Here is a 13,853-nt window from a genome sequence, read left to right as displayed (position 1 = left end):
CTACTTATGGGACAATAAGTTACATACGTAACACATACTATCTCTCTACCATTTTTAATTTTTCTTTTTAGCGCTATCTTTGGGACCACCGGATACTGAACTATAATACTCTTTTCTATTTTTTACATAATTTTTCTATTTTTTATCCATTTTATTTCACCTACTACATGAATTGTTTTTTTCCCTTTAGCCCAATTCACTCTATTCTACACCATATATCACAAACTACTGGGAAAGGCTACCCCACCTACTCTAGCCAGTCTCAAAAGACTGTACTCCCCGGACTAAATACCGTCCATTTTTTCCCCCATCCATTCTCCACGAATTTACCCCAAGATCACCTAATATCAGTCACCTCCCATCTGGCACCCGTAACAAGTGCCCAGACTATTACACTTACCTTTTCTTGAAACACCAGTACCCAATTTTAACATATGTAAGATTTTAACAAAATAAAAAACACTTTATTTATCCCATCTATGAGTGTGCCTGCTACCTTCTTATTTTAAATGTCCTATTCTTGTACACAATAGCGGACAAGAATAGGCATTTCTATAAAAGGGTGCTGGCCCAGTGTATTGCGGATCCGAAATTTGCAGATCCGCAGTACACTACAGACGTGTGAATGGACCCTTAGGGTACTTTCACACTAGCGTTATTCTTTTCCAGTATTGAAATCCGATAAAGTGTGTCAATACCGGAAAAAAACGCATCAGTTTCGTCCCAAAGCATTCTGAAAGGAAAGCAATCCGTTCAGTATGCATCAAGATGTCTTCTGTTCCGTCCCTTGTACGGTATTTGACCAAACAAAATACCACAGCATGATGCAGTGTTTTTTTTTCCAGCCAAAATCCCAAAACACTACCGCACTTGCTGGATCCGGCATTAATTTCCATTGAAATGTATTAATGCCAGTACCAAGTGTTCCAGAAATTACCACATCGCCGGATCTGGTTTTCTGGTCTGTGCATGCGCAGTGCTTTCTAGCTGGATCCAAATATATCTGGATCCATTATTCCAGACGATAACAGAAAGACGGAACCCAAAAAAATTAAAAAGTTTCCAGATCTGGCAGGCAGTTCTGGCAATGGGACTGCCTGCAGGATTCTTCTAATGCTAGTGTGAAAGTTCCCCTTATAGCTTCATGCATTCCCCACGTACTAACAATTCTGGAGCATCTATTCTTATGGCTCTATGTTGTGCCATTCATTTATTATTTCTACTAGAAGTTATGAATGAATTGCAAATCAGTCTGCATTTGTGGTACCTGCATAGACTCACTCAATCCAATCAGTGCTGCCATTTTCAGACTGTGCAGGTACACCCCCCCAACTGGTGACAACAGAAAATGCAACCCAAAAGTTGTTACAAGTACAGCAATAGCCTACAGTTGGTTGTAATCATCTGTTTGGGCACACAGCAGGGCGCATTTGGCTTTTGAAGGAGGGCCATTTGGCTTTTGAAACACAGATTTTACTAGAATAGGTTTGGGCACCATGCTAAACTTGCAACACCCCTGAGGTACCGAAACAGTAGAAACCCCAAGAAATAACACAAGCTTTTATGGGGACCAAATTTATATAGTTTATTTTTTCATCTACTACTTTTGCCCATAAAATCACTATTAAAAATCAGTTAAATTTTGCATCGCCATATACTAACATGAATAACATTTTTATTTTTCAGTCACATTGCTGTCTCAGTGCTCCAGACTAAACAAAATTACCTAGGAGCCATTGGCTCCGAACTGAAAAATTTTGGGAGCGAATTAAAATTTTTAGTCGCCAAATTTAAATACATATATAATTATGATATAAAAAAATTGGCTCACGGTGTTTTGGTCAGCGATTTCCATCAGTGATTGTGAGCCACAACCAGGAGTGTAGGCTACACAGACATAGGCCGCATGCAATTGTGGTCCCCAATGCACGGGCAACATCCGTGCAGCGGGCCGGACCCATTCAACTTGAGGGAAAGATCTGCGCTTCTGTGTTTAGAGCCACACCTGGCTTTCGCTTAAAAATCACTAACCAAACACTGATGTGTAAATGAGGGCTGACTGTGTGCAGTGTCCTGCATCTCTCTCCTCCTCATTCCATTTGGTCCTCTTACAGCTGAACTTAAATTTGAACTTTCATCACTGACCAAAACTATTTACATAGTTGGTCCAAATAAACAGTCAAAATGTTAGCGTCACTTGGCCATCCTGTGTAATGAGGCATCCTCTTTTAGATCCAAACCAGCATGTAACACAGGGCTCAGGATTAAATGGCTCAAGTGAAGGGCCTTCTGAGCTAATTTGGATTAGATCCTCCAGTGTAGAAATATGAATTGATTGCATACCTTTTGCTTTAATTCTGTTTCGGGCAGATAAACCTTCGTTCACATGGGATTCTACTTTTCAATAGTACCATCCGGAGGTTATATATAATTTATCTATCAACTTTTATTAAGGCAGTTCTCTGGGCTTGATAAAGGTCACAAAGAGCATAATAAATCAGTATAACGCCATGCGCTTCCTAAGTCCAGAAAGGAGGATCGCTCTCACACGAAGCAAGATTCCCGTAAGGGAAACGCTCATGAGAAAGAGGTATAAGACAACAGCTACACAAAACACACTGCACTACCCTGGGCAGGCAGCGCTGGTGCCGTACTCCACTACCCTGGGCAGGCAGCGCTGGTGCCGTAATCTTCTGCCCTACTCTACACTGGGCACACTACTACACTGCACTAGTCATAACTGTATATGATCACACCACCCTCCACCACACTGAAAAGATCACACTGCACAGACCCCACTGAGAAGACCTCACTGCATGCAGTGCACAGCGCCGGACAGACAGACACACACACACACACTCGTAGTCTGTGGTCAGCTCGGGTCTGCGGGACGATCAAAGCGTTAGCAGCTGCTGCTCCACCATACACTGCTCCAGCGCCCTGAGCTCTGTACAGTAACCGATCATAGCAGGTCACTGAAGTGTAGCGCTGTGTCTGACCCGAGCTGGTATCAACGCCCACCCCATAAGTGATGATCTAACCTGCGCACATCCAGGACCGAGCCCACCCTTCCTTTTGCGGGCAGCTGTGCGGGACTCTCAGATGAAAGAGACAGCGCGGAGCAGCTGGAAGTCACCCTAGGAAGCCATTTCTTCCCAGCGTTACTCAGGGAAGCGTGAATAACATCTAGAGTCCGATTGGCTGCGGCCCATGCTTCGCGACAAAAAGGGTTATGGGAAAGCAAGTTCCTGTCTGTCCTCCATCAAGCTTGCCGTCCTCGCTGGCTGGATGTCATGGGAATAGCATCTGCTGAAGGAAGTTCTTTTTTTGTTACTTAAAAGTCTTATCGCCATTTGCAAATTCCTGGTCACCATCTGGAGCCCTGTGTCTGAGGACTTGCTATTGCTACCATTTTGGGGTACATATGACCTTTTGATCGCCATTATTGGGCGGTGAGGTGGGCAAAAAATGCAAATTTTATAGGGTTCACCATGCGGGATATAACTTTATTCTGCAAGTTGATACAAACACCAAATTTATATATATTTTATTTCTTCTTCATTTTACATTTGCATCATAAAATCACAATTTAAAACTTTTTGCACTTCCATATCTAATACTTTTTTTTAGGTTGAGGTAGCGGTGTAAGGGCTTGTCGTTTATGCTGTAGTTTTTATTGCTACCATTTTGGGGCACATTTGGCACTTTTTATGCAAGGGCTTGACAAATTTCCTTGGAATCTAGGAGTCTGCTAAAAAAGTTAGGAGCTGTTTTTTTTTACCTTATAAAGCCTTATTTTCAGTGACAAAAATAACACATCTTAAATTAACATATAAAGAAGTATAGAACCAAACATGGGCATTAACAACATATACAGCAGCAGTGTACAGTACCGCACACACATATACAGCGGCAGTGTACAGTACCGCACACACATATACAGCGGCAGTGTACAGTACCGCACACACATATACAGCGGCAGTGTACAGTACCGCACACACATATACAGCGGCAGTGTACAGTACCGCACACACATATACAGCGGCAGTGTACAGTACCGCACACACATATACAGCGGCAGTGTACAGTACCGCACACACATATACAGCGGCAGTGTACAGTACCGCACACACATATACAGCGGCAGTGTACAGTACCGCACACACATATACAGCGGCAGTGTACAGTACCGCACACACATATACAGCGGCAGTGTACAGTACCGCACACACATATACAGCGGCAGTGTACAGTACCGCACACACATATACAGCGGCAGTGTACAGTACCAACCGGCAGTGTACAGCCACACACATATACAGCGCAGTGTACAGTACCGCACACACATATACAGCGGCAGTGTACAGTACCGCACACACATATACAGCGGCAGTGTACAGTACCGCACACACATATACAGCGGCAGTGTACAGTACCGCACACACATATACAGCGGCAGTGTACAGTACCGCACACACATATACAGCGGCAGTGTACAGTACCGCACACACATATACAGCGGCAGTGTACAGTACCGCACACATATACAGCGGCAGTGTACAGTACCGCACACACATATACAGCGGCAGTGTACAGTACCGCACACACATATACAGCGGCAGTGTACAGTACCGCACACACATATACAGCGGCAGTGTACAGTACCGCACACACATATACAGCGGCAGTGTACAGTACCGCACACACATATACAGCGGCAGTGTACAGTACCGCACACACATATACAGCGGCAGTGTACAGTACCGCACACACATATACAGCGGCAGTGTACAGTACCGCACACACATATACAGCGGCAGTGTAATTTTTGATTCAATTTCGATACCATGCGGAAAAAAAAAAAAAAAAAAAAAAAAGCCACGTGCATTCCGCATTTTTAAAAAATGGCGAATCGGGCATATTTATTTATTTTTTCTGTTCCGGCGTTCACCACATAGATTTTTTTTTTTTTTGATTTTAATAGTTTGGACTTTTCTGACGTGGCGATATGCGATGTTTATATATATATATATATATATATATATATATATATATATATGTATATTAAATGTGAAATTGGGAAAGGGGATGATTTATACTTAATATTTTGGTGGGGGTTTTTTTGTTTGTGTTTTTTTACACTTTTTATTTAATAACTATTTCCCCCCCTTAGGGGGCAGAACCTGGGATCTTTTAATCCCTTGTCCTATTGACCCTAATAGATCTCCATCAGGGTGAATAGGACTTTACACTCTACCTGCTGCTCTGTGCATAGTGCACACAGCAGCAGGGAGCTCAGCATGGCAGCCAGGGCTTCAGGAGCGTCCTGGCTACCATGGTAACTGATCGGAGCCCCAGGATTACACAGCTCCGATCAGAAGCTGCCACTGCCACCAATGAAGAGGAGAGGACCCTGTGGCCACTGCCACCAATGATGTTAATACTGGGGGGTTGAGAGGGGCACCACCAATGATTTTAATGGGGGGGGGGGGGGGGAGACACACTGTGCCAACAATGATAATTAACCCTTAATACAGGAGGCTGGTACTGGCAGCAGATCAGCGTCAGTTAACCCCTGAGGTGCCGCACCTGAGGGGTTAACTGCCGCTGATCGCAGCTATCTGTCAGAGGCAGGGTGCCGACTATGCGATTCTGCTGCCGGCTAAAGACGTGGGTCCAGAATTTAGGTAGCAGGTTACACAGAGCGGCGCCCAGAGATGTCCCTGCACTTACTATTATTCCTGGGCGCCGCTCCATTCGCCCACAGTGCCCATCACTGGCTCCTGCGCCATATGCTAATTACTATCGGAGCAATGGGGAGGAGAAATCCGCTTCTCTCCTGGGTTCTCCTTCTCCCTGCGCTTCGATTGGACAGCGCTACAGCCAGGGAGAAGGAATGCCCACTAGAGAAGCTGATGTCTCTAGCCACGAGCAGCATCCAGTGAGCAGGCGGGGCGGATCCGGGCAACTCCTTCCCTGTCAGACTGTCCGAGAAGTCCACGTATAGGCGGCGGAGTGCCGGGAGCGCCCCAGATTACTGTGGGGCAGCCATGTGAGGGCAAATACCCAGGCGCAAGGACAAAATTCCTGATCGCCATGGAGATCTGGCGCTTGGGATTTGTTGAGCCCTTTTTTATGCCATTTATTTTTCCTTTATGGTGTTCACTGTGTGGGGTAATTAATGAGATCTTTTATATATTAGTTCAGAACGGACATGGTGAATCCAGTTATGTATAATTTATTATATTTTCATTTTGTACCAATTAATAATGGCTGGATAAGAGGGGGGGGGGGAATTTGTTCAAAATAGATTTGTTAAAAATGTATCTAGGGAACGTGTACAATGGTCAAAACACTGCGCTAGTTGTCACTGACACTTCACCTGACAGGTCCTCTGTACATGGTAAACCCAAAGCCCTTTCTAGGGTCTCCGGCTGCAATAAGAACCATCGAGACCAATCTTGTTGTTGATGGGGTAAAGAGGGAGCCAACTCCCTCCATAAACCACTTGTGAAAATTTAAGAGTTGGGACCGAACCACAGGCATTCAATGGCTTCCCACAAAACCTGTACAGCAGCATGCAATTGTATAATCTCAGAACGAGATATCTCACAGCTCTGACTGAAGGAGCACTGTCTACAGTTTCTGATCTGCAATATTAACACAGCAGCAACTACTTTGTTAAAGCGGTTGTACCAGCAGAATAATGTATTCGTTATCCACAGGGTAGGTGATAAGTAGTGGATCTGACTGTTGGGAACCCACCGATCATGAGAATGGGGTTTCCTCGAGTTCCATGAAGGAATGGAACTACTGCATTTCCTGGTGGTACGTGGCATTTCCCTAGCTTTGCTCTCCATCTTTCATCTGGCTCTGCTTCTGCAATCTGTGTCTGAGAAAGGTCTACTGACAGAAAACGTTCTCGTTTATTTGTATCTTAGTGCATTGCACAAATAAACACTTCAATTTGATTGCACCCGAGTGCCAAGTTTTACTTTCTAAGCATGCAAAGACTGCTAGAGATCACAGAGGGCTGTATTCCGCTATCCCCAGCAGAAGCCACATGCATAACCAAATCTCTATTCACTCAGGGATTATTGGTGGGGGTCGCAGGCATCTGTCCCCACCAATCACATACTTTTACCTCTCATGTGGATAGGTGATCAGCTGTTATAGTAGGATAAACCCTTTAATGCTGCAGACAGCGCTTGTTTAGTCAGAGCTCTAATACTTCTGGGATGGAAGTTCAGACCAGACTCCTGCAAGCAGTCAGGTATTCTGCATACTTGGACGTATTTGGATAAAAATTTATTTCTTAAAGAAAGTCTGTCACTAGTGACCTCCCTAGCCAACTGTTTGCATAGACAAAAAGCTTTGCCGCTGCCTTGCCTTGTCCACGAAACCAGCAAGGGAGGGGCTTGCCACAGAAAGAAAATGAGCTTTTGTGCAATTAGAGCAACAGAGACTCCCTCATTGCATCAAATGCGTAATTAGATTAGGAATAAGTATACAAATTCGGGAACTGAGCCTGGAATAAAAAATAAATAAATAATAAAAAATAAAACACACATTCATTGAGGTAAACTACAGCTGTGTGTGTACGTCAACAGTTGAATAGGAAGATCGATGCAACAGACTCTTTAAGGGGCTAATTATTTTTCTCATAAAATCGAGGCCCCATTTCTGATCAAAGGTCCTCTATAAAAGGAATCTGTCACCTCCGTCAAACCCTATTAAAGGGAACCAGTCACCGGGATTTTGTGTATAGAGCTGAGGACATGGGTTGCTAGATCGCCGCTAGCACATCCGCAATACCCAGTGCCCATAGCTCTGTGTGCTTTTATGGTGTAAAAAAAAAAACGATTTTATACATATGCAAATTACCCTGAGATGAGTCCTGTCCCTGACTCATCTCACGTACAGGACTCATTTCAGGTTAATTTGCATATGTATCAAATCGGTTTTTTTTACACCATAAAAGCACACAGAGCTATGGGGACTGGGTATTGCGGATGTGCTAGCGGCGATCTAGCAACCCATGTCCTCAGCTCTATACACAAAATCCCGGTGACAGGTTCCCTTTAAGTACACCAATACATGTACAGAACCCCTACCACTCACTTCGGATAAGTCATTTGTATGTCCATACTTACCATCTCCCGCTATGTGCCCACAAACTGGCGGTGGAATACATACAGATGACTTCTCCTGGAGTACTCTCCATTAGGAGTCCTCTCAATGCATTCCATTGCTGGTTTGTGGGCGTACAGTGGTGGACTGGGGGCGAGCATAGACATACAAATTACTTATTCAGAGTTAGGCGTTTTATACATGTATTACGACACTTATTAGGGCTTACTGGAGGTGACAGATTCCCTTTAAACGTTCTAAAGTTGCATGGTCATGGCTCCTATGCTACCTTATCTAATGACATAATACAGGGGGGATACTGAACTCAGGCATACAGATGCAGCAGAGTCAACAGTCAAAGTCATAATGCATTAACTAGATGTGATAACTCACCAAGTCTGTGTTAACTCTGCTACATCTGAATATTGTTTTTTGTTTAGTTTGCTGTGCAAGTGCTGCAAGGACTCCTGGAGAAAACTATACAAGGAGAGCTATGAATCAGATTCAAGGGGCTCCAAATGGCTGTTTACACCTATGCAATATTGTGTTAGGCCTTACACAAACGACCAAATGGTTTATCTTTACAACAAAAAGAAATTTAAATTTTGGATATTGCAAATTAGAAAAAAAAAAAAAAAAGAACTTTAGCCAATTTTTCATGGACATACAGACACAGATTAAGATACTCACCTGAAAAGGCAGGTCAATACCACTGTTCCCAATCTGATTGACGTTTGGCAGAGACCCTCCATAGTACTGCCCGCGGTTCTGTCCCAACTGCAAATATTGGGTCTTCTGTAGCTGTAACTAAAAGTGACACTCATCACTTGAAAGTGCAGTGAGCATTTAAAACAAATGCTAGTATTCATGACTGAACCTAATCCTATAAGATAACCATAAGGGTACATTAGGGAAAATAGGGATCCTGTTTATAGGTTTTGTTTTCTTTCATATATTTAATAATATAGTTTTAAAGAGTATATAGAGTGTATTTTTTTTTTTTTTTTTTACTTAAAAATTGTAAAAGCAGTGCTTTTAGGTACAGTAAAATTATTCACGAACCAAAACCTAGATAACCCCACAGGACATTCGTGCTGTGCAAGACAAAGGGTGCAATCGTTTTTTTCCAGCACTATGAGTGCAGTGAAAGCTGCAGTCTCCCCTTGTACCCGTTTCCAACAGCATAGAGAGTAACATAAAACTAAACACAAGCTTAGGAAATGGGAAACCCGAATTCAATAACAAATGGAGACTAATTATACACTGTACACAGCAACAGGAAGACTGTGCTATAAAAGAGAGCAGGGCACAATAATGCCAGTCATGGCACTGGTAAAGAAAAAGTAAAAATGGTGCCTTACTTTCACCAACAGGAACAATAATAAAAAAAACTTCTTTCCCAAGAAAAGAACAAAAACTTAAGCTTAACAAGAGGAGACAAGAAACTTTGAATTGATAAATATGAATACAGTAGAAATTCAAGAATCTGAGACAAATCGTGTTTAACCCTTACCGGAAAAAAAACATATGCAATATAGACTGTGGAAAAAATTTGAAATGCTTTTACTTAGGGGGCATTCGTATGACCAGGCTTATTTTGCGGTCCGCAAAATATGGATGATGTCCATGCGACATCCTTTTTTTGCGAGGCCATTGATCAATAGGTCCATGGTCCGCATTTGTGGCCAAGAACAGGACAGGCAGAATGGAAATACAGATGTCTTCCGTGTGCTTTCCACATCTGTTTGCCAAGTGAACAGATTTGAAGTGTCTTAGAAACTACACCCCTCAAATTACTTAAAACTTATCTTAGAAACTTTAACATCTTTAGGTGTTCCACAGGAATAAAAGCAAAATGGAGGTGAAACTTAATGTCATTTTTTTGTGCAGATTTTCCCATTTTAATCCATACAAAGGTTAACAGAAAAACAAACGACAACAATTATTACCCCGATTCTGAAGATTACAGAGACACCCTATGTGTGGTCGTAAACTGCTGTATGGGCACACGATAGGGCTCAGAAGAGAATAATAATTTGGCTTTTGGACGGCAGATTTAGCAGGAATAATTTTTGGGCGCCATGTCGCATTTAAAGAGACCTTGAAACACCCATACAGTAGAAACACCCCAAAAGTGACCTGATTTTGGAAAATACATCGCTCGAGGAATTTATCGTGGAGTGTAGTGAGTGTTTTGACCCAACAGGCACTTCATAAAATTTGGAGACACTTGTTTCATTTCTTCCAATAAAATGTTGTTTTAGCTCAAAATGTTTAATTTTGACAAGGTGTAACAGAAGAAAAAGCACCCTATAATTTGGTAAACATTTTTCCTGAATAAGGCAACATGCCATTTGTGGTTGTAAAACTGCTGAATAGGGACATCGGAGGGCTCAGAAAGGAAGGAGCGCCATTTGGCTTTTGGAGGCCAGATTATGCTAGAATAGTTTTCAGCCGCCATGTCACATTTGAAGAGACACTTAGGAACCTCTGCAGTGGAAACCACCCAAAAAAAAAAATTGACCGCGATTTAGAAACTGTACCCCTCATGGAATTATTGAGAGGTAAAGTGATTGGCTTGACCCCACAGTTGCTTCATAGAATTTTTTTTAAGATTGGGACATGAATTGAAAAATGTTATCTTAATTATATGTAGTTTTAGCCTCAAATGTTTAATTTTCACAAGTGGTAATGGGGAAAATGCATCTTAAATTTTGTTTCATAATTTTTCCCCTTACTCCTACGCGGTCATAAACTGTTTGTACAAAATGCAGGGCTCAGAAGAGAAAAAGCACCGTTTGCAGTTGAGGCCTGGATTTGGGATTTATACAGCACTGGCCGACAACTGCAGATTCTGAGGCGAAATTAAAAAAAGAAACCCCCAAGAAGAGACTCTGTTTTAGAAACCATATCCATCACACAGTATACCAAGGAATGTTGGAAGCATTTTGTCCCCACAGGTGTTTTTCAAAGATTAATGCACAACAAATGGTGCAAAATGAAAAAATTCACGGAAAGGGCATTTTAGTGCCCAATATGTTGTGCCCAGCATGTGCTTTTGTGAAAGTCAGCCTTTGTTTCCTGGTTTTAGAAACACCCTACATGTGGCCCTATTCTTCTGTGTGAACATATGAGTGGACTCAGGAGTAAAATAGTACCATGTGCATTTTGAGGCCCAATGTGGTTTACATCGCTTTTGCTGACAATTGTAGAGGGTCTGGGGTGAAATAATAAAATGTATGGAACCCCTGAGAAGGGACCCCATTTTGCAAACACTGGGGATTTAGACGCAGGTCTTAATCCATCTGAGCTGATGGTGGATGTTCTAAAGTTATGTTGATGCACAGCCTCTACATAACTTTTGCTCTTGCTTCCGCCGGCCGTGCAACAAGCTTTAATCTACACCAGCTCCCTTACTGGCAAAGTTTAAGGTAATTTTCACGCCAAAAACTGGCGTGGAAAATTAAGAATGAGACAAGACTGCTGGTCCCTTTTTTGCCGCTTTCGTAAACGTTGCGTGAGCAGGGAATTTTTTTTTAAATTTATTTCTTTATTTTTTACACTTTTACTACAAATCAAAGCATAAATGAAAAAAAAGTTTTTGTGTGACCATTTTCTCAGAGCCATATTTTTCTTTTTCCATGGCAATGGTGTGTGAAGGCTAATTCTTTATGGGATGAATTGCCATTTTCATTGGTACCATTTTGGAGTACATAAAATGTTTTAAATTGTTTGTATGTTTTTTTGAGAGGCTGGGTGAACAAAAAATGCTTTTCATCCATATTTTTTAGGCAGATCAGTACGATGCCCCTTAGTACTCCCTACTCAATATGATGCCCCCTAGTGGCCTCTACATAGTATGATACCACCTACACAAAATGATGCCCCTTATGCCCCCCCCCCCTCCTCACAGCAGGATGATGTGCCTCCACACAGAGCAAGGTTCCTTTAGTGTGCGCCCCATACAGTATGAGGTTCCCTCAAGTGCACCCCACAAAGAGAGACGGCTCCTAACTGCACCACACAGAGAGACGGCTCTTAAGTGCTCCCCACTCAGTATGATGCCCCATTAATTGGCCCCACACAGAGTGATACCTCTTATTACCTTCCCCACATTCCCTCGACAAACAGAGCACAGCAGGTCTGCACCAGTCTCTGCTGAGACTGTCGCTCAACATACCGCAGTCTGCAGGAGTCCAGAGAGCTGGCATCCATGGTGCAGATTTGGACCTACATCTGCCAGTTGAGTATCCATGGTGCAGCCTGTGGATCAGTCCTGTGTAATGCATCTCTGGGAATCATTAGGACTGAACATAGTGTCAGTCATGTGACCCCTGGCATTCAGTTAGCAAACAAGCAACATGACCCACATTTACCAACATTCTTGTTTATATATTCAGGACATTTAAGCCCAGCCTTGGGAATGACTTTAATCAGACTGAGAACACCTATTTATGGGCATGGTTTACACAAGCCTCCTCCATTTTTCAGCCCAGGGCAACCCAAATGTAGCTTTCACTGGACCAAGCCACTACCGGGTTCTGCGATGATTGAAAACCGCAGCTTTTTTTTTTTTTTATGGCACACATGTTGGACAATAAGGATTGTTTGCTTCTAGGATGGATAACCCCCTTTAAATGTTAAAAAGCAAAGGACACAGAAGAATTAAAGATCTGCATGACAGACAATGAGAGGCTGCTGTCCATTAGCTACCTAGACAGCGGCAACTGAATTCTAGGCCACATGACTGGGTGGGTCACATGACTGATACCACGTTTCGTTCAACAGTGGCCTACTGCACTGATGTACACCGTAACAAGGGTATATGATAGGGATCGACCGATATTGATTTTTTAGGGCCGATACCGATAATTTGTGAACTTTCAGGCCGATAGCCGATAATTTATACCGATATTCTGGGAATTTTCATTTTTGAAAAAAAAATTACAATTCCCACAAATCTGCTGAAAATTAATGTTTATTGTTAATGTGTATTTTTTTTTTGTAAATCTTTCTTTTTCATTTATATTTAATATTTTGGTGTTTTTATTTTTATTACTTTTTTTTTTTTTAAACTAACTTTTAGCCCCCTTAGGGACTAGAACCCTTGTCCTATTCACCCTGATAGAGATCTATCAGGGTGAATAGGAGCTCACACTGTCCCTGCTGCTCTGTGCTTTGTGCACACAGCAGCATGGAGCTTACCATGACAGCCAGGGCTTCAATAGCGTCCTGGCTGCCATGGTAACCGATCGGAGCCCCAGCATTACACTGCTGGGGCTCCGATCGGAGGAGCAGGGGAGAGGGAATCCTGTGGGGGGCGCACTGCGACTGGGGTGGGGGGGGGGGGGAGCGCACCACTGCTTAATACTGGGGGGGAGGGGGGGTGCACTGCGCCACCAATGCTTAATACTGGGGGGGCTTGGGGGGAGGCGCACTGCGCCACCAATGTCTGATACTGGGGGGCTTGGGGGGGGGGGCGCACTGCGCCACCAATGAAGCTTAATCTCTAATTTATTCATATACAGGAGGCGGGAGCTGGCTGCAGGATCACATAGCCGGCTCCCGACCTCTATGAGCAGTAGCTGCGATCCGCGGCACCTGAGGAGTTAACTACCGCAGATCGCAGCTACAGCTCATAGAGGCCGGGAGCCGGCTATGTGATTCTGCAGCTCCCGCCTCCTGTATATGAATTAATGTGAGATTAATCTTCATTGGTGGAG

The 13,853-nt window shown here is 43.2% G+C and overlaps 1 protein-coding gene across 2 annotated transcripts in view; it reads right to left on the bottom strand.

The window, feature by feature from the left end:
* CRTC1 (CREB regulated transcription coactivator 1) overlaps positions 1-13,853 on the bottom strand; it is a 148,023-nt gene that overhangs the window by 121,315 nt on the left and 12,855 nt on the right. Inside the window, exon 2 of one of the 2 annotated variants that reach the window (XM_044283337.1) lies at positions 8,821-8,937. The exons of the other annotated variant lie outside the window; for it this stretch is intronic. Within the exon in view, the coding sequence (XP_044139272.1) occupies positions 8,821-8,937 (117 nt within the window). The remainder of the gene's footprint in view (positions 1-8,820; positions 8,938-13,853) is intronic. 2 annotated transcript variants of the gene reach the window in all.

Source organism: Bufo gargarizans, chromosome 1, assembly GCF_014858855.1.
Source record: "Bufo gargarizans isolate SCDJY-AF-19 chromosome 1, ASM1485885v1, whole genome shotgun sequence".
NCBI classification, from domain to species: Eukaryota; Metazoa; Chordata; class Amphibia; order Anura; family Bufonidae; genus Bufo; species Bufo gargarizans.
The sequence above is the reverse complement of the archived record's forward strand: the minus strand, read 5'-3'. Positions and strand labels throughout refer to the sequence as shown.